This window comes from Aulostomus chinensis, chromosome 20 (assembly GCF_037954235.1).
Source record: "Aulostomus chinensis isolate RoL2024-O1b breed Wild chromosome 20, RoL_Achi_v1.0, whole genome shotgun sequence".
In the NCBI taxonomy this organism is placed as follows: domain Eukaryota; kingdom Metazoa; phylum Chordata; class Actinopteri; order Syngnathiformes; family Aulostomidae; genus Aulostomus; species Aulostomus chinensis.
Window position 1 is genome coordinate 6,066,467 of NC_141339.1, and position 21,744 is coordinate 6,088,210.

The 21,744-nt window shown below is 40.7% G+C and overlaps 1 protein-coding gene across 1 annotated transcript in view; it reads left to right on the top strand.

Moving 5' to 3' along the window:
- The first annotated feature begins 936 nt into the window (after positions 1-936).
- LOC147242669 (uncharacterized) overlaps positions 937-21,744 on the top strand; it is a 28,532-nt gene continuing 7,724 nt past the window's right edge. Inside the window, exons 1-16 of the mRNA XM_086188859.1 lie at positions 937-1,175; positions 1,420-1,506; positions 1,802-1,925; positions 1,999-2,101; positions 6,149-6,265; positions 6,344-6,460; positions 8,907-9,067; positions 11,173-11,319; positions 12,245-12,347; positions 12,561-12,689; positions 13,009-13,191; positions 14,196-14,449; positions 15,898-16,830; positions 17,117-17,213; positions 17,541-17,648; positions 20,082-21,524. Of these exons, the coding sequence (XP_086044985.1) occupies positions 1,157-1,175; positions 1,420-1,506; positions 1,802-1,925; positions 1,999-2,101; positions 6,149-6,265; positions 6,344-6,460; positions 8,907-9,067; positions 11,173-11,319; positions 12,245-12,347; positions 12,561-12,689; positions 13,009-13,191; positions 14,196-14,449; positions 15,898-16,830; positions 17,117-17,213; positions 17,541-17,648; positions 20,082-21,524 (4,125 nt within the window). The 5' untranslated portion in view covers positions 937-1,156. The remainder of the gene's footprint in view (positions 1,176-1,419; positions 1,507-1,801; positions 1,926-1,998; positions 2,102-6,148; positions 6,266-6,343; positions 6,461-8,906; positions 9,068-11,172; positions 11,320-12,244; positions 12,348-12,560; positions 12,690-13,008; positions 13,192-14,195; positions 14,450-15,897; positions 16,831-17,116; positions 17,214-17,540; positions 17,649-20,081; positions 21,525-21,744) is intronic.

The window sequence follows — 21,744 nt, forward strand, 5'->3', positions numbered from 1 at the left end:
TCTTTCTGTGTGGAGTCTACATGTTCTCCCTGTTCCTGCGTGGGTTCTCTCCAGGTACTCCGGCTTCTTCCCACAGTCCAAAGACATGCAATGGGGATGAGGCTAATTGGATACTCTAAATTGTCCGTAGGTGTGAATGGTTGTTTGTCTATTTATGTTGGCCCTGCGATGGACTGGCGACCTGTCCAGAGTGAATCCCACCTCCCGCCCATAAATGCTGGGATAGGCTCCAAACCCCCCCCCCCCCCCCTTAACAGGAATAAGTGGAAGACAATGGATGGATATCTGTGTTCACCCTACAATGGTGTGTTAAAATGACTGCTGTGAAAAGGGACTCTTGAAGCTAATGGAGTCAATCAATGATGATTCTTTTTCATTGTGGACCTATGATTTCCCTGATGGGTAGTGGTTATTGCTGAAACCCAAACAATACGAAGGGTGGAGTGGTGGTCTTTGCTCACTAAAATCAAACTTAGTAGTGTGAGATTGGTGTACCAGATGCCCCCACAATATTTTCCAAACATTAGCCAAAGTTCTTTTGTACTTGAACTGAAACATTCAATCTGATTTGATGTTTATGACACATAAAACACAATATCTAACAATATTAACCACCACCTATTACTCTGAAACCAGGTACTGCTTGTGTCCGCATACAAAATGATGTGTGTCCACCATGACAGGATACAAATTATTTCTGTAGTGCTGGAATGTAAATATAACACATAACCGGTGTTAAAAGGTCGTTGGTAATGCATATATTTTTTATGAAATTTGGTGTCTCTGCAGTCTTCCAGTTTAGGGGGCCTGGTGATGAACCCTCTGGTTACGGCCCTGTCCAAACTTGTGCTGGAGGAGGACTGTAGCGTGGATTGTGTCCATCCTCCTCTGTGTTTTCTCCGCCTTCTCTGGCATATAAATTAGTCGAGCAGCATCCAGACGCCAGGGTTCATTTAGTCCGGAGTCTCAGGCGGACGCAACATGGCGGAAAGAGGCACCGAACAGCCGGGGCTCATTCGGTCTGTTTGTTCCGCACCGCAGTAGAAACGCGGAGTTTTTAGGACGGCTCTCTTGATCCACGCAGAAGGAACTGTTTTCTCTTAAACCTACACGGGAAACGCTGCTGTGGATATGAGACGCGAGTGAGGACTTCGAGATGAGCCGACACGCGACAGGTAGGAGAGACAAGTGCCTCAGAGCACGCGCAAGACCTGTAGCTTCACCCGAAGCGGCAGTAAACAATTTATGAACTAATGAAGTCACAACTTTATGGCCTAGTCCTCTTCAGCCAACACTCTGAAAGGCGGTGTGGAATTTGCTGGACCGGTTCCTCAAGTGGTCAAAGAGAGCGAGGGCTGTATGAAATTCTTGTCGGGCATGTTTTCAAAAAAAATAATCATTTCCCCATAAACCTTTCAGACGTTCAGGACTCGGTGCAGGACTGTGCTGCCTCCCCGCCGCTGCCTGCAGATCATGTGCTCTACTCCGGATCCGTTTTATTCCCCGGTAGGTATTCATCCCAATAAGTCCGCCTTTTCTTCATATATGTATCTGAACACTTGCAGCAAAGTTTTCTGCTCACATTGTGGCCAGGGATGTCTTCAGTCTGAACTGCTTTCAGCATCATGAAAACCATGAAATGGAAGACACGAGTTATATACAATCAGTTACTAATTATCTGTGCTTCTCACTAAAATCTTGTTGCTATGAGTCCAAATTTAAGATGATTTTCTTGCCTGAAGGATTGGTTTGTGATACTGAGGTGCACCTCCTGAGTGTGTGATGATTCCTGTCTGCACAGGTGCTTTTGATCAACATGGCTGCCCTTTGATCATGTTCCCAGTGGATGGACAAGCCAAACTCTCCTCAGAACTCAGCAAGGCAGAAGTGGTGGACTTCATAAATTACTTTCTGTGTCTGCACAAGTACGTGGCCTCAAACTTGAGTGTGTGAGTGTGAGGGAGATGTACTGATGGCTGAAATACTCTGTCTCAAAAGGAAAAAGCAGGAGAAGGACAGTTTGGTGTCATTGGTGGCTGATCTGAGGCACGCTTCACCTCACACCACCCGGTTCATCGCTGAGACTCTGCTTCTGCTTGAGGTATCATTTTTTTCAATGTGCTCTGGATCATTCTGAAACCAGACACCTGCTATTTAGCAAAAAGTAGTGGGTATCCGTGCATTTGATTAATAAAACGGCAAAAATAATCCTCAGCCCAGTTACGAATGCCTTCTGGTGTTCATGCATCAGTAAATGTAAAGAGATTAAATTAACAATGATGCATGATGTGCAGTGGCAACACATTCCTGCAAAGAGGAACTTTTTCCATCAATTTCCTGCAGATTTTTAGATAAAATATATACTGTATGAAAACCTGCACTATTGTTTAGACCTGCTTCCAATGAATTATCACATCAAAATAAAATACACAAACTTGCTCTTTACCATCATTCCAAAATTTCAAGAATTTGATGTCTATGGAACAAAATGTTAAAATGAGAGGCTCTTCTACATATTTTACAAATAACGTGAAATTTATGAAACGCTAATGAGAAATCTCACTTCACAAACTTATTAGGAGTTGAGCAGAGGAGTGAAAATATAAAAAATAGTGGAGGAGATATATTTGACATGACAGAATAAGCTAAATAACCGTATTTTTTATTGCAATTTTTTTTTTTACTAGACCTGAAATGTTGCAAATACATACATCAAGTTGCAGTGTGCAGAGTTCTTTTGTTGAAACTATTCGATCCAGTAAACATCTCCTGCACATCTGTCATCAAATAGAAGTACAAAGTGTTTTGCTCTAATTAACAATTCAGAAATAAAACATTCCTAAAGTACACACGCTAAATTCAGCTGATCAGAAACTTAAGTTTAAATTATTTTTTTTGCAATAAAAACAAATACTCTGGGGTCACAGTACTGACTGAATCACTACCGGCCCTTCTCCTGTCCTACTGTCCTGGAGTGGAGGATAGGCTTTTTTTTTTTTTAAAAATTAATTTTTTTTTAATTTTCTGGGCATTGATGGAAAGAATGAAGGAAGAAAAATGTATTTTGAGGCCACAAGATAAGTTGTTGCTTCAATTTAATTCACTGTGACAAAGTGCTATCAGTTTGTTAAAGAACGTAAAATGGCAGTTAACTTTGCTATGAGCAACTGTCAGAAAACATGGCAATATTGACATAATCTCCCTCCAGTCAAAAAACGTTATTTCTACCGCGTTCCTGGTCCAGCGTATAGAAATATAATGAGGATGGAAAGCTTAACTTCGGTTCAGGAAGTGTGAGGATGGACTGTAGAGAGAAGAGGGATGCATCTTGGTCTTGGAGTCAAATATGAAATGAGAAATATTTTATTCATGTAATGTTTAATGAGTGAGAGGAGTAGGTTGTGTGTATCATATTTAACACACTTAAACCAGTTCTCCTGACAATACAGGTTGATTCTTCTCTAATTTGTTTGTATTGTTGAAATATTGGTTTTTATGTCAACATTGAGTTGTCAAATCAAGGACAACTTTCTCTCTCACCTGTACTACAAAAAAGAACACATCCCGTCTCTTCATTTTACCCAGTTTGACAAACCCTGACCACTGTCTTCACAAAAAGTAGTATCACGCTTTCACATAAAGGGGGGGGGGGGTGCTTGCACTTTAAAAACTACTCATCAAAATAAAGAGTTTACACTGCAGAGTCCCCTTGCTAGGAAGAAACCATAATGCTTCATGAATGAGGAATACCATGATACAGGTTAAAAAAAAATAACAGTTGCTGTAGGAATGAGAGCTGGCAAAGTACAGCAACTGTTAATTAACGCTCTAATTCTGCTTCATAGTACAGGCTCCTGGACTGTGTGTAATGGTACTGAGCCCTGCAACTGCTAAACCTCTGACACAAGTCAGACAACAGAGGAACTGTAGTGATTGAGGGGGGAGACTTTTCTGTTTTTAAATGGTAATTTGGCTTATTCTTGTGTAAGCACAATTAGTCGAGGCATGGAAATTTTAATCTAAATCCACATGAATGTACTTTTTTTTTTTTTTCTAATTGTCCAACTGCTTCCATCTGCTCTCTACCTTCTTGAAACAGTAGTTAAGTAACAGTCTGCAATAGACACAATTTCATTCTCACTAATAATGAACTTTGATTATGCAAATGAGACAAATTGTTCAGAGATCGTGGCTGCATGATAACAGAGCAGGAGACTGGATTGAGGTTGGACTCTTCACTCAGCTGAGAAAGTGGCTGTGGTTGGTGCAGACTGGGGCTTTGTGGCACCGAATTCCACATCTTTCTACAAACTCAACTTTAAAGACTCCATTCTCAACAAAGATGTCACCAATTTAACAGCCTGGTTGTTATGTGGTACATTTTGATCTGAAAATTGCCAGAGTACCCTACTTTTGTAACATTTTTGAATTAAATTGATTTACTCAATGTGCTAACAGGAATTTTAAGTAAATGGAGTGATTAACAGTGGATAACACAGTTGAGTCCAATCAGCTTTGTTTTTCCTGATCCAAGATTTTTAACACAAGATAAATCTCTCATGTCATCTATCTATAAAGCATTGTTTGATTTTTGAGTTCTGAACAGAAGTGTTAAATAGAGGTTCCTGCAGTTTTGTTGTTCATAGGCATCGTGCTTGGTCCTGCACATTGAGCAGTGATGTGCTGAACTTGTGACTTCCCTCCTGAACAGCAGAACGCTTTCTTGAAAGATTAAGTTATGCAATATTTCATTTTTGAGTTGAAGAGCTATTGCCTGAGAGTATATTCATGGTACAATACCACATGCATCATTTCAGTGTAGTAGCATTCCTCACTCTGTGGTGTGTGTGTGTGTGAGAGGAGGGCGTTGGGGTCACATGCTTTGCTGGTCACATGTTTGGTTATTTAATAGGAAAGCCTCAGTGAAATTACATTCAACAAGCAGTATGATGTTGGGCTGCTGCCTTTTTGCCTCCAGATCAGCTCCTCTTGTTTGAGAAGGGGGGGGGGGGGAGTAGTTTTGAAGGCCTAGCATGCTTGAAGATCTTGTAACATTTAGCCAAATGGTGCAATAATACACAAAAAAAACAGCTGACTTCATTCTTCTTGCATGAAGTTGGAGCAGCAGAGTAGCACTCAAAGGTTTGGGAAACCTTTTTTAATGTGCAGGCTTGGGCTACAAGCCTAATTTGACTATAAGCCAGACAGACGGGTACTTACTTTTGTCGCTGGTAATCAGGACCAGATACAGCAGCTACTTGAATGGAACTCCCAACATATGTCTTATGTAAACTCGTCATACAAAACATCGCTGCAAAATCTAGTGAATTTTGGACCAGAGTTTGTGACATTCCATAGACTGTTACTTGTACTGGCCAACAAGTGACATGTTCCTCAGCGATTAAGCTCTGGATCTCACATTGGTCCTGGAAGACTGGCTTCCAGGAAGTTGGCCCACTGCAGCTCGTGTGCCTGCACATATAAAACGTAACACCCAAATTAATCTTGCCTTCAAAATGAGATGGCCTCGTCATTCTTGCTGTGATGAATTGAGCCTCAGGATACAACCCTTGAATTGGGACCCTCCACCAAAATTCAAATTCCAAATTCTGAGGCCTTTTCTCCCATCAGTTTTCACTCCACAACTTTATAAAGGTGAAATTCCAACAGCTGAAACACCTTTGATGCTCATCCAACCATATGAACTCAAGTCATGGAAGGTCGTCGTCGTCTACCGCTTATTCCTTACTAGTAAGGGTCGCAGGGGGGCTGGAGCCTATCCCAGCATCTACGGGCGAGAGGCGGGGTACACCCTGGACAGGTCGCCAGTCCATCGCAGGGCCAACATACAGAGACGAACAACCATTCACACTCACATTCATACCTACGGTCAATTTAGAGAATCCAATTAGCCTAGTCCCCAAATTGCATGTCTTTGGATGGTGGGAGGAAGCCGGAGTACCCGGAGAGAACCCATGCAGGCACGCAGAGAACATGCAAACTCCACACAGAAAGATCCCGTGCCTGAGCCGGGACTCGAACCCGGAACCTTCTTGCTGTGAGGCCACAGTGCTAACCACTGCACCACCGTGCAGCCCGTCATGGAAGGTGTTTATTTAGTTTAAAATTTTGGTCCATCTTTGTCCAGCTCCACAGGAGGACGGTCCACACCGTGTACATAATTCAACCCATCAAGAAGGATGTTGTCAAGCTGATGCTGAAGGTCTTGGCTCCATCATCCAAGTCTTATGCTACCTCTTTCAAGGTAAATGGAATGGCCATCACAATGATTTTATATTTACAGATGTGACTTAATTGAGTTACCCTGATCTTGTCTCTTTAGAAAGTACTTCTGAAAGAAGTTTGTGAGCTCTCAAACTACATCGACCGAAGTCAGTTACTTGCATCGTTGGGCGGTTACCTTATTTACTGTCACCAGAGTTGGGTTGCTTTCATTAAGGTAAGATATTGTTAAATGGTTAGTACTCCTGACTCCCTCACAGAAGCCATTAGTCTTACAGGGTTCATTAATGTCAAATGTCCAAAGCTGATTTCAGTCTTAGTCTACAATATGAAAGTTTAAATCAATAAATTTACAACAGACAAGCTAATCTTTGCATGATTTATAGCAACATACATATGCATGCTGCTTGTTATTACAAATTATGGGAGGAAACTATGCCTTTTAAACATTTCAGATGGAAATTATGTGTTTGTTTGCATAGAGTGCAGGGAAGTGAGTCCAGATAACAAGTGGTCACAAGAGATGCATTTTAAAGCCAAGAGTGACCTCAATTACTCGGTGCTGTCCACTTGTGATCAAATCACTCATAATACACATTAGGTCATGTCCTACAAATATCTGGCAGTAGTACAGTGACATGGCCTAAAAATGAAATCTATGAAGGCTGCCTTGCAAGGCGCCAACCTGCACCTCCAGGAGGCTCAAGATGTTCTCTGGAAGTGTCTGATTGAACCACTAACACTCAGATTTCTAGACAGCCACTCTACCTTTCAAGGCATGCCCCCCACCCCTGCCCCAAGTTGCTCTGAGGTGAACTTGGAATGTTTGTAATTCAGTTACAAACTAGTGAATTTAATTTCAAGGTTTTTTTTTTTTTTGGATTCAGATTGAAGTTTCATACTGTGTTAATTCTTTGTGACTGCCTATAGATACTAAGTGGGTCTCATATAGGCAGAGCTCCCATGGCTGGTGAATACTGTCATGTGCCAAATTCCCAGTTGATCATGACTGAATGTATAATGTAATGGAAAGAGGGGCTCCTTTCACTTGCTAATAAGGTCAGCTAGGCATTTACACAAGCTTCACCAAGGTAACAAACAATAGATGCAGGCCGCTTGGACGGAGCTCATGAATGGATTCATAAAAGAACACATCTTCTGGCTGAGTGAGCTGCAGTGTGCTCGCGTCACACAGAAGCTATTTTACGGTGGAATACTCGTTTTGGTTGCATGCTGCCATCGGATAAATGAAGTGTGTTTGTGCGTTGTCTTCTGAGTGTGTGCTCATATGCGCTCCACAGCTGCTAGGGAGAGGTGGACAATGTGACTTTGTTTTCAGCCTTGTGTTGGTGCTGTGACTGGTCATAAGACTTCTCATGTTTTTATTCAGATGGTTATGAGTTTCACAAACAGATCTGAGAAGTCAGAAGTGTTGAGTTGAGGATTGATACACACACGTCTCACGTACAGTATATTACTCTATGCTAGTTTACTGGAAATGTATCAACCACATGCAAAAACATTGTTGGCCATGTAGAAAAGTTGATGCTAATCCTTTTTCTGTTTTTTTCATGATACTGATACTGTGTGCGTAAAGCCTGTTATTCAGAAGGGTGGGTAGGCTTTGCAAACTATAAGATAAATAACACATAAGGCTCTTTCATCATTTAAAAGTATAAAAGACACCAGCTTGCATACAAACACAGTGCACATCTATTGCAAACTGAAATGTCAATTAAAAAAAACAACTGATGTAGGTTTTATCAGTGAGACTCTAATGAATGTAATCTGGGTTTTGAAAAGGTGAACAGGAGATTTTATATCTCGTGATATCACACTTTGTTGTCCTATAAAGGCTGTATTACAATAACTTACTGAACTTGTTAGAATGTTAGCCTTTCTTCTATTATTATATATGCATTACTGATTTTTTTTTTATTTTTTTTATTTTGTTAAGGCATCAATAGTCATCTTTTGCTCACTCTTGTCCATTTCCCCTGCCCTCATTAATACCCAGCTTTGTCAGCCGTAAGTGTGTCTGCTCTGGAATGGATCATGTGTTAAGACCTAGATAGGAGGGAGACTTGGCCAGAAAGGTATTTTAGAACAAGTCTTGCAGCTTGACTTGTCAAACCTCCTACCAAACAATCACTCAAAGGGTTCACTACTAATGGCAGTAAATAGCTTACATGTTAGCTGCAGCTCCTTAAATAGCACGTAGACTTACCTTTTAATGTCTTTTTATGTCTTCTTTTTTTTTTAACAACTAATTATGTCCATGGAAAATATTCTTGCGTATTTCAGCAATGTAGCAAGAATATTTTTGAATGGTGTTGTTGTTGTTTTTTCATTTGACTGAACCAATAATTTCTGTCCTTAATCATTTAGATAGTTTTTTTTCAACAGCGTTTCAATTGTTTTTCATCCTCGTCTCCCCTCAACCTCAAAAACATTTCCAGCACAAACTTTGTAGCCCTGCAGATACGCACACCTCCAGTCTGCTGACACAGGACAGTTTCTAAATACACATACTTTTGTATAGTAACATGGATATCGATGCAAAAAAAATTGTGCTTTTTAACATTTGTACTGGTGGAGGGATGATTTTTGGCAGAGACTTTAGTTGAAGTTAAGTGATTGTGATTCCATGTTGGTCTTGGCAGGAGATTGATAGATTTGTCCAGGAGTTCCTGTCTGTGGTCCAGAGGCTGCCGTCCAGCATCTCCACCTTGCAGGCTCTGTCCAGGCTTCCTCTTCCCTCCACCTTTAGGAAGCTTCAAGACTTTTGCTCAACCAATGAAGTAAAGTTCCTACAGCTCCGAAGGTCAGTTCTCAGGTCAACTGTCCTCTCCTTCACGTGGCTGAGACAATGGGATCATTAGCCTTTTACAGTACAGCTAAAACAGAAGTTTTCAACATTGGTCTTCAAAATATGGAGAAACGGACTCAGCAAACATTTGAGAAGTACATTTGCTAGTCATGAGTCCTTGTCGTGTGCGGATATGCCTCTTTTATCAGTTGTCCATGTGAAATACTGCACAGCGAGACAATCCATCTGAAGACACACTGCATTCAGGCAAGTCTGTTTTGGGCCTTTTGTAGAGAGAATGTTGTGTAGATTAATTGCTTTGGTGGACTGTAGTTGCATCTTGTCCATCTTTCTGTTTATCAAAACAAGTGAAATCAATGTTCTGTGCCCCTCCAAGTTGCAGAGGCTTTGTGGAAATGTTGAACTTGATTTTTTTTTTCCCAGGACACTGTGGTGGTTAGCCTAGTTTTCTCATGCTGTACTGTATCTTCAAAGAAAACAAAGTCTGAATTGAATCTGCACAAATTAATTACCATGTCCTCACTTCGGTGCTGCCAGGGGAGTGACATTTACAAAGAATACATATTCTTCACAGTAAAATAGCTGAACTAGGGTGGTAGAGAGGACATAACTACCTTCCAAAATGTTTTCCTCTTAATGATTTCACGTTAAGTCCTAAAATTTTGCAACATTTTTTTGATTGGCTGTAGATTACCATGTTAGAGTGGGGTGAGATTATTGTTAATGGGACTGATTGTTGCCACAAAGTCACTTCCTGCATTGACTGCCACAGAGTTGTTGCATTTCAACTTAATCAAAAAAATTTTCATTTATTTTGTTGAAACCATAATTTCTCTATAAAATTCTGTGCAGATCTGATTTGATGTTTTATGAATTGTTTTGACTTTTTTCAGAGAAAAAAAGCAGACATGGGTGAGGCCTCTGTCCCAAAATTCCACTCATTTCAGTGAACATTTTAATGTGAAGTTTTTGGATAGGCCTTGAACAACGCAGGAGTCCAGCCAAATGGGCTCATTTTCATTGTAGCGATAGCCAAAAGTCAACCTGAGGGTAACTCCATGAAATGTTTGCCCTGACACATGCACAAATTTTGTGCTTATGTTTTGGCCCTCAAATGCAGTTAATTTGGAAGGGGGATTCATTCACTTACAATGGGGCCTTAAGGGCTTTTCTTTTTAAATTTTATTTTAAGATGTTTTTTGTTTTTTTTGTTTGTTTTTAAAAAAACAATCCTCTAGTGGAGCATCTGGGCTATGGATGCACTCAGCAAGATATTTCAAAAGTTCAAGCCATTTATGTGAGGGGACATTATTACTACTTTTTAAGTAATGAAGGATATTTATCCAAGTATAAGTAGATGTTCAAACAATGTAAAGTTTATTTAAACTGAGTCCTACTGAGTTCAGACATCAATTTGGAAAGCTAACATTTGATTGGTGTGGAAAAAAAGATGGAAAAGGTCTGTAAGTGCACAAACTGTATGTATTTTAATCCATGGCTCTTGTGTTTGTCTTTTTTTTAATGGGCTGTGGTTCATCAACTATAAAAAGTTTGACCTTAACATTGAAAAGATTGAGAACTGAGAGCTCTGTCCTAGTTAACCTGTATTTTAACTCTTTGAAAAGTTTCACTTGTTTTATAATGAGCCTTTCCTTAAACTATCTGATACATTGACAGTCTCCATATGAACAAACAACTCTGGTAATTCTCTACCTCAGCAGTGGAAGTACAAGCAAACGTGAACTGTAACATTCTCGGGCCACATGCCCTGTATCATTTGTTTGTGTGTCTTTTTTTTAATGGTGTTCAAAGAGATCCCTGGTCTTCACTTAAATGCCTGAACATAACTGTTGGTTCCTTAAATGGCAGCAGAGCTTTATTGGATACCATTTTCACATGCTATCTTCCTTGATGTGATCTCAAGTTTGAAAACTTGTAAATTCAGATTAAAGCGCTTGTTCTGTCAGTGCAACTGCTGGAACACAAACACACCACTTCATCACAAGCTGGACTCAACTGGAAATGCAGGTTCCAGAAGGGCCTTAGGCCAACAACCATCTTTAAACTATACTCTGATTGTTGCATGATCTGGTGTGCAGGGAGTTGGGGCTGGATGAACTCTTGAGGCACTGCGAGTGTGTGGTGGAGAAACTACGGTATCCTGAGAAGGAGCCTTGCTATCAGGCAATGGCTGGCACTCCACTCTTCACCCACACATTCTTTGATATGCTTCAGAACCACAGCAGGTACTCAGCCACATTCTCAAGTGCTGCTCTGTCACCTTTTCTCTTAATCCTCTGTTACACTTCCCACGCATACCAACCTGCGGCTGTGTTGTAATGATTCTGTGTGGTGCAACAGTGCTAAAATGATTTGGACCAACAGGCTTTTCCTTGGCTGGTTATTTTTCTTGTGATTTTGTTTATAAAATGATCATGATGGTTCAATAGGGAACATCATTTTGCACAATAACGAAGGGATGTCGATGATACCTCTCACTGTTTATTGATTCCTGCTCCTTTTTTGCTGTGTTGGAAAGATGACATTCGGCTACGTACCCCTTTCTGGGAGAAATTAATTTGAATGGATTGCCTCTACTTTAACATTTAACACCTGTCATCAGAATCTTGTTGGTCTACAAGCAAATACCTCTCATTTAATTTGTGTAACACATAGCTCTCTGTTGTGCTAATGAATCATTAAACAAACAATTGCTACAACTACCACAAAATAGTTATAAACAAACTATTGTAGCAGTCAAGATTCTGTACACTAAATCCTCCAGGACAAAGAATGCATCAGTTAAAAAAAAAAAAACAACAACTCGCCAACATGTAAAGCATAAGTTTACATCAGTGATAGGAAGCTTGTAAATCTTAGAACTCACCTGGCTTTTAAACATAAATCTAAGTTACATGTAAATGGTTAAACATTACATAACCTAGCAAAAAGTGAGTGACGTGATTAACCTAATTTCTTAGAAGGTCCTCATAATTATCTGTGCCGTAACTCCTTCATGCTACAGTGACTCACTGTCGCCTTTTGAGGAACAAAATCATAAGGGACAAGAGACCTGTTGTTAAAACTGTTAAAGTTAAAATTATCCACAAAAGGGGCCTGGTATGTTGTAATGATTATGAAGTGATGTCAGGTCCTGTTACTGTTTTTTAGGATAACTGCAGCCGTGGAAAAGGTTGAACAGCTGTGGCAGCAGGCCTTTTCTAAAGCCCGTCTCCAGCTGCAGGTGTTTCAGCTGCGTGAGGATGCACTCCAGGTGAAGCAGCAGTAGGAGGAGGTGTAGCAGCTCTAGCCACTCCCCCCCCCCCCCCCCCCCCTCCAGGAGACTCATTGCGTGCTGCACTTAGTTTACATATATTAACTGCAGTACATTTTCAGGACAGACGTCATATGTTGCTGAGTTTGTTTTGTTTTTGTTTATGGCAGGATACCTCTGGTGTGTTACTGAAAGGTTTACTTCTTTATTCAGATCACAGAGCAGATTGAAACTCTTCTTCAAAAAAGGCTGCAGCCTTATAAAATGGAAGTGGCCAAGGACGCTGCAAAGGCTGGGAAGTTGGTGACAGAATTTGAGACGTCCATCCACACCCCCGCTATGGTACTGTATTAGCTGATGTTTGTTTCTTCAGAATGTTTATTTAGATGTGGCGTTAATGTCTTTGTAGTTTTGGGGCTGTTTGTTCAGTAACATAAGGCTGGACTGATGTAATCCCAGTGGCCCACCCACTTCAATTGACCCTTGCTTCCTCAAAACTATATAATCAGTTAATGGTCTTACCTGGTTGAACTTCTGGTTGAAGTTTTAGAGCATTTAGAAATGTTTGCATTAGTTTTTCAAATAGCCATCAGCTGCCTACATATCTCACTACACTGATTGTAACTTGACCCCCCCCCCCCCCCCCCAAAACCTCCATTAGGCACTTGTTCGCTGTGCTGAAGATGTAATCCACACGTTGGCTGAGATTCTCCCTTTTGAGAGCCAGACCAGGGAGCGCTGGGTTCTGGATCTGGAGAGACTGAAAGAGAAGCTCCACTCTGCCGTGCAACTGATTCTCCAAACCCTAAGAGCAGTTTCCAACTACCATCAACACTACAACAAGGTAAGTTGAATGGTGTACATCACCATGAAAATGTCTACGTTTACTTGTGAATTAGAAAATCCAATCAATGGCCATAAATCTATTTTCAACATGTTGAAAAGCATAAAAACAAATATGAAAAATTAAGGATGAATAACTGAGGAGATACATCTCCTATCAACTGATATCAAACAAATTAATCCCTTATGGCAAATTTTTGGACTGACAGTAGGGCTGGAAAATCAGTTGTATAGTAATTGTGATTACGATCCTCTCACTGGCTCCTTCTTAGAAACTGGGATTTTTTTTCCCCTTTGTTTCTTTTAATGGTGAGGATAGTGTGAAAAGTTTATAAAATTTGTATTAGTTTTGGGTTTTTTTTTGCATTCTTAATGCTTTATTAGATAATTAGTGAAGAAATGACAGGAAAGGGGGAGGCAGAGGGGGATGACATGCAGAATAGAACTCGGGCTGGAATCGATCCCGGTTCTCTGTAAGGCCTTGGCCTACGTGACATGAACTTTACCAGTATGCCACAGGGGTGCCCCCAAAATTTGTATCAGTCTTAATTGGTAAATTTTAGGTGAAAGTTTGGAATAGAATCTACTCATGATTATTTCAAGGTGCACTGAAGCTGCCTGTACTGACCCAATAACTCACTAGGTGAACCAACCTGTCTACAAAAACCTTCAGAATATAGATTAGGGGGATTTGAAATCTAAATTTGTATTCTGCTCATCGTAAAGGACAGACTAGGAGGCCAAATGATCCCAAATCTTAAATTGACCAGGGCATGAATACTGTATTTGGATGCTATGTCTGCAAAAAGCTTTATTTTTAAGTCACCTGTTTAAATGGATCAGTGCTGTGTTGACAAAGCTAATCAAATACATTATAGGTTGTTGAACTATATTGTCACTTGATACATGCAGCCTGAGAGCAGTGGATGTATGTGATGTCATGATTTTTTTTTTTTCAACTGTACACACCACATATCCTGAACTACTCTACTGTTACCTGTTTAGACCAACAGGTGGTATACTCAAGTACTCTGTGAGAACTTCCTCCAGGAGCTCTTGTCAGACATTGATAGAGATGATAGGTCCCGACTCCTGCAGAGGAGGAACTGGGGAACAATCCCTGCATGGAAGCAAAAACTGTCAATCTTCCTGAAGAAGAATCCTCCTCCACATATGGAGGAGCTGGTTCATCTGGCTCATCTGTCCAATGTCATCCCTGATGTGGAGGTCCAGCAAGCAGGCAAGCGGATGTCTCAGCGGTGAGAGCTTTGAGTTGATGGTTTTATTCTTCAAAAATGAACAGATTCTCACCAAAATGTTTTCAAATATTGAGATTTATGTAGGAAATGTTCCTTTTTTAAGCAAGGCTAATAGTTTCATTTGTGGCTTTGCCTCAAGAAACAGAGCAGACCTCCACCCAGGCAAGTAGTCCACTGCGTGTGTCTAGTTTTGACATTTTCACAGGAAAATATTACTTAGATCCTTTTATGGGGGGGAATAAAGGGTAGTTCATAGTATATATAATTTAATGTTTTCTGTCTGTTTCTATGTGATTGGAAATGAAGAGAAATTTTTACAATGTTTAGGCATTTGTTTTTTAATCATGTACATGTGAATAACATAACATTTTGTTCACATTATTGGTCATGCTGTACCAAAACTATAGCCAACATGGAACAAATGACCACTAAAGAAAACTTTGCATTCTGGTCAAACTTTATCAGAGGGTGCTGAGCAGCTTTGTTCATTCTACAACCACATTGCAACACTCTAGCTAAGAGGCTCAGAAGGTGCTTAACTGTGACGTGTTCAGACAAATGCATACTCAAGTCCATTTTATGGTATTGAAGAACAAGTGACAACAGGACTTTCAAACAGCTTATTGTCCAAATGACATGTGATGATGAAATGATGTGGTGGTCAATATTGACTATAAGAACCCAACTCACACTCTGTCAGAAATCCAGCCACACCAGGCAATGGTCAGGTAAATACACTGAAACCACACCTCAGAAGGCAATGATCAGAAATGAGAGCAACCAAAAGAACTTGTGCAGCCTCGAACAAAAACCTGTAAAATATTCTGTTGAATATGAATCCATTGATTTACTTGGGAGGTAATTCGGGGATTCTTCTTTCTTTTTTGTGCTCATTTAATGTGAAGTGGATTGTAAAATGTATTCATAATGGTCTTGAAAGGGGCTTAAATTTCAGATTGTATTGAAACCCTTCAGTACACTCTTTCAAGTTCTTGTCTACCCTCTTATAAAATTATTTGAAAGCTCTGTAAATTGGTAGTTGAGCAGTGTTTTTTTTTTTTTAGCTGCATCTGTAAACTATAAGAACAGAGCGTCTGGAGAGCACACACTTTCTACCGTGGTGATGTAGTCAGATCCATTTCTGGATCGTTCTGAAACAAATTCAATATTTTGCATTTAAAGTTCCCCCTGGATGGAGGTTATCATGAATATGGCTACATCAATCTGAATATCTGTACCCTTATGATGGCTTCTTCTAAATATGCTAATTTTTAATGTTTACTACATTATCTGCAAAGACTGTAGACATGGGACAGTTTTTGTGAGTAGAAAGGGGCAGGTCCATTACGACAAGACTCATTAATGCCACAAATGTAAGGTAATTGACAAACATGTCTGTTATGTTTTCTGTAAAAATTGACAATTTAAATGTAACGTGTTTTTATTAGGTGCATGACCCTGAGGAAACTTCTCATTTCTTCGGGTCCAGTGGCTGTCACTCACCTCCAGCTCGCTTTACGGTGGCAGTATGAGTTGTTGCGGAGCAGCCATGGACATCATTTCTCTGCTGGCAGTTCTACACACAGAGCAGATGTTCAAGACCCTCGAGACTCTAACATGACTAAATGTGAAACTGGAAAGGAGACCACCTTCTTGGGAACGTCTCCATCGACAGTAATGCCTGTGTCTGTCTCAGCTCAGGGTAAACCCCCATCCCTCAGCTCATTTGACTCTGGTTTTGATGGAGCAGGGAGCAGTCCACTGGAAGCTCTGGGAGGGAGGAAAAGGGCGGAAAGTTTTTCCAGATTAACTTTGACTAGGGATACTGTGAGGCCAGCTGTGAACCAGGCTCAAATCCACAAAGGGAATATCTTCAGTTTATCTGACTCTGAGGAGAACAGGGGAGAGTTTGACACTGTGGGAAACTCCTCCAGGGCTAGTGTCCAGATCATCCCCAAAGTAACTGCGGATTCCCTCAATTTTGAGATCAAAGTGAAGCGTTCAACTGGTCTACCAAATAATCCTTGGCTCAGTTTACCAGTAGATGATCTGGAAAATTCGTACACGGTCACTATCACACAGAACACAACACCACAAAAGAGACAGCTACAGTCGTCAGATAACTCAGATCCCAGGTCTCTAGATGAGCTCACACAGACAGAAGTGCAGGGGAGCACTCAGCCCAGAGGGCCAGGGAGCCACAACTGGATAATGCATTCACAAAGCAGTCTAGAGGATTCTGAACTAAGTCCCATTTCAAAAGTCCTCTCCAGCACTATTACAGATGGACGAGACCAGTCTGGATACACAATAGAGGGGATTCCTACTCTTCTCTGGGACTCCTTTGACCTTCATAACCTAAATCAGGATTCTGTGAAAAGGTAATCCACCTTAGATTTGCATTTTGTCCACAAAATGCAAATCTAAATTTTGTTGAACAGTGGACTTAAGTGACAATAAGTCCTGGTGAATACTAATGTTAGTGGTCTGATCTTCATATTTTCTTGACATCTCCAAACTGTTTGAGACACTTTTCTTGCTCAGTCATAACATTGACTGTTTGTATCTGAAAAAGATAGCAGTGTGCTACATCGAAAAGTCAAATGCAACTTCTCAGTTATTTGTGCATCACAGAACATCAAATGAAATCCCTTTCTTCATTTGCAGTGACATTGATTTGTCTCTGAAGGACTGGGATTTAAAAGAGCAGGAGGGGTTGAGGGAAGTTGAGAAAATCCTGGACAAGACAGGTGAAATACTAGAGGTAAGATGTATAATTTGAATCGGCAAGAGTTTTAGTTGGAAAAAGCTACTTGTGCTTCTGCAATTTTATCCTTCTATAATGATTAGTAGTTTGGAATTCAAGTGCTGCACGATTAATTTTCCAACTTATTCAAGTTGGCTTAGGGCAGAAAGTATTAAGCAACCAGCAAAGTATATGTAGCTGGCATCCATCCTGTGGCCACAGATGAATGCCATCTACTTTGAAATACAGAGATTTGCTGATTGCAATGAACATAATTAATTTTTGGGTAGATATTCTTTTGAGCTGTTTGCTGTAGGGATTTTGGTTGTTTTCTTAATTTTACAGGAAGAAGAAAATGTTCTGGCTCAGGAGGCTGTTCTGGATGCCCTGTTGAAGTCAGAAGACAGACATGGTCTCTGGCCTGTGTGGGACAATGAGGGCCACCTTGATGTGGTATGTTAGTACAGTTAGATTTCCTGCTGATCTCTATGCATATTTTCCAGAGATGAGAGTAAACCTGCTAATTGAGGACTGTTACTTAAGCTTTCCACTTCTCATGGAGTTTTTTATTTATGCCAACTGTCTTGATTTAACTTCAATTATTTAGAGCTATGGTTCCATTAATTTGATCTGTTTAAAAAAAAAATTATTTCAATGCAATGAAAGTTTGATCTAGAGGGGTGTTAATATCACCTATTCGTTTGCCCTTAACACTGTTTTATATGTGGTTTGACTCGTGCAGTAAGGTGAGGAGGGTTGCGACATTGCAGTTTTAGCTTGTTTAATTTGATTCAGCTAAATACGATTACAGCATTAGGCAAGGCAATTTTATTTGTATAGCCCGTTTTCATTAGCAATCAGACTGCTGATTATTGACATTCAGACCTAACTGATAGGGGACCCAAAGCAGCATAGGTTCAGTTGTAAGCACCAGAAACGGCCCTGAAATTTTGACTGCATCTGTCATAAGCTCAATCAAGTATTTCTTGGTTTCAGGTGTTGGTGCTCAGAAAGCTGCATGCACATTTTCTTGATTAGCTGTATTGATGTAAGCGCTCTTTCACAACTTTTTGTTAATTGCCAGGTATAACGGCATGCCCTACGTGGCAAATTGTTTGCTTCCCCCCTCAGTAGTGACTGTTGGTACTCAGTCAAGTTGGTGTGCGGAACATGTTGACATTTGGTGATCAAATTTGCCACCCCAAAAATTTGTAGTACACACTTATTCATGCCATTATGATAAAATGAGAGGACTGGTATTCCTGACCTGAAAGTGTGTCAAAACAACTTTTAAGCAAAATTTGCTCATAATTTGACTCGATGCAACATTTTTAAACGAATATAGTAACACTTCCTTAATTTTGGCCAATTCCACTCTCTTGAGTGGCTAGACCCTTGAGAACTTCACCATCCCATCTGTCAAATTTTAAATCAGAACTGTACATTTAGCAGATCTTACTTTATGTAATGCAGGCTCAATGCTGCCTTCAGAAGCAGCTTGATGACTGAACACAAACTACTTACTGTAGACCTTGACGGAAACTGGATCATTTCCAAAGTGATCTTGAGGGAAGTCTCAGAAAAATCTTCTGTACCACACTTAGCCAGCTAGATTCATACTGCAGTTGTATTCAGAACCACAATTTTAGACATTTAGTTTTATCAAAATGTCCTATTTGTTAAAATTGTATCCTGCTTAAACCATCTCTTGGCTGTGCAACAAAGAACCACTGGGGACGAACACTTCAAATATACTGCAAATTCCGGACGATAGAGCGCACCGTTATATAAGCAGCAGATGCTTATTTTAGGGAAAAAAAATCAACTTTGTACACATATAAGCCGCGGTGCACGGCGGAAACACCTTGGCCGCCCGTTCTCGCGTTTTGACCCAGTCTTCCAGAGCATTTTCAAGTCCGGGCCATCTGCTATTATGACCTCTGAAAGCTTTTGTCGTCTTTTTGCATTGGGTCAGTTCGTCATGTTGCCGCCTCCAGCGTCTCACCATCGATTCGTTTATGCCAAACTTACGTGCTGCAGCTCTATTTCCATCTTTAACCGCCAGATTGATTGCCTTTAACTTGAAAGCTGCATCATAAGCATTCCTTCTTCTGCTCTCCGTCTTGAGGGTGAGCACAAATGACTGAAAATATAGTGTGATGCTCTTTTTACACTGCATGGACTGGACGCTCAAAGTACAGTACTTAGGGAAATTCCTAGCCAAATGTTATGGTAATTTCTCTAAGTACTGTACTTGGAGCTACCATCAGGAACAATAGGGAATTACTGCCCGCTACCGCTGCCCGCCACACCCCAGGGTGAAGGTAAAATCCGTGTATAAGACGCACCGGAGCATAAGCCGCGGGGCATGAAGCGTCGAAAAAAAGTCGCGGCTTAGTATCTATGTAAACCAGACTATTCAGATGTGATGAATATTTTAACTTTTGGAAATTGCTTAGTTTGAAGCGTGTACAAAACTGCTAGTCCTGAACATTTGGCTGGACAAAGTACATGATTACACAATTCCTAAATTATCCCAACTATGTTCTTTTTTGGTGGTGGTATTATTCTGTAAAAACCAAGTGGATGCTGCCTGACATGTGCATCTTGTTTATTTGAGAGAGGTCAACAGATTTATTGTGCTGGCATTAATGTACTTGGAATCTGTACAGGGAATTTAACAAGCTAGGCTAATAAGCTGTTACTTGCGGGGAAAAATGCTGAGTTTTCCCATAGATGGCATATAGTATAAACTCTGAAATCGCTAATGGTTTATAGGTATTTTTTATTAGGTATGTAAAGACTCATACAAAATTACTACCAAAGTGTTAAATCTTGCAGTGTTTGTTCATTATGTTTCATGTACTCTTAACGTTTTTCTTAAAGCTATCTTCTAGTGAGTTGGCTGAAGCCGGTGTTCTTGGCCTTGAGGACTACTTTGAACCTGCAGAGTCTGAGAACTTGAGCGAACCCAGATCAACCGGATCTACAAGTGAAGCTAAAGTTTCCACTGACGGGCACCGTAGTGATGCCTCAACAGGAGCAGATGTAATTTACAGCAGGCCAGACCTGTTGACAGAGCTGCAGAAGGTTGAAGTTTTGGACAAGCTAATCATGGAGGAGAACCTGAAGATTCATGAGCTCAAATGCTATGAGACAAACCCCAAGGAGAATCTCTCAGGGAGCAAACCTTCAGTTACGAACCAGTTGTTAAGTAAGGGCAGAGAGAGGGAAGCTTTCCGGGATTTATTGGAGCGGGAGAAAAGGGAAGTGGAGAAGCTTGAGAAGAGTTTAGACCAACAGTGCAAAGCAAAGCACAAGGACAGAGCTAGAAAGGTTGTAAAATGTTCTATAATGGATAAGGCCATCACAGTGAATAGGGCAGATCAAGCACTTTGTAATGAGCTTTTGTCCAGTATTTGTTCAAGACCAGAGAGTTCACATTTAGCAGCATTGATGAACCATAATTCTCAATACCAGACTATGTGCGAGACTGATGGCACTCAAGCAGAATTAAGTCTTGAAGTTGTCAAAGAGGATATACCACAAGATTTAGATCATTGTCCCAATTCTCGATGTCCAGAGGCTTTTTGCCCAAAAGCTGAACTGTCTGTCTTAAAAAGTAGCTCTGATGTAGAAGACCCTTCAGAAGAGGTACGACTGCCCTCCCAGGACGATATGAATAAGAATGAATCTGATGGTGTTATTGGCATATGCAAACCAGAAGCAACTACATTGCCTGAAACAAGGCCAGATGATGGCGCATTTGACCCAGGTGGTAAATCTAACCCGTCTCCTTTCCCAAGCAAGACTTTACCTCCTGTGAATTGTGACCTCTCTGAACATGAAACTCATTTTGCTTCAGAACTATTGGATTCAGTTGTGCAAGATCCCACTTTGACAGACTATGCCCTACAAGATAATTCAATAGTTGCCATGATAGAGACTGTGACTGTAGCCAGTGGTCACGTCCTGTTTGCCAATCCAAATGTGAAGCAACAAAACAACAATAACAACAACCATACACTTCCAGAGAATGAAAACCTGTCATTCGATTGGATCAACTCAGCTGGAGGAAGCACCAAAGAAGGGGATATGTCAGTGGCACCTGTACAAATGGAGTTGCCACAAAAAGAGGAAGTGGAGGCCTCTTCTAAAGATGGGGGTCAACCTCATGATGTGCCCCCTAACCTGCCTCTGGAGTTTGACCCAGGTGGAGGAGATGAGCTGGAAGAAGACTTGCCTGATGGGCTTCAGAACTCTGACTTGATGAGGATATCCAGCTCTGGGTCGCCAGTGGTCCAGGCCCAGTATAGCAACATCAGAGAGGTATTGTTGAAGAAGCATTTCAAGGCAAGGCAAGGCAATTTTATTTGTATAGCCCGTTTTCACAAACAGTTTGTCTCAAAGGGCTTCACATGGCATCATAACAACATCCTCTGCCCTTAGACCCTCACATCGACTGAGGAAAAACTCCATAGAAAACCCTTTTAACAGGGAAAAATCTGAGAAACCTCAGGGTGAGCAACAGAGGAGGATCCCTCACCCA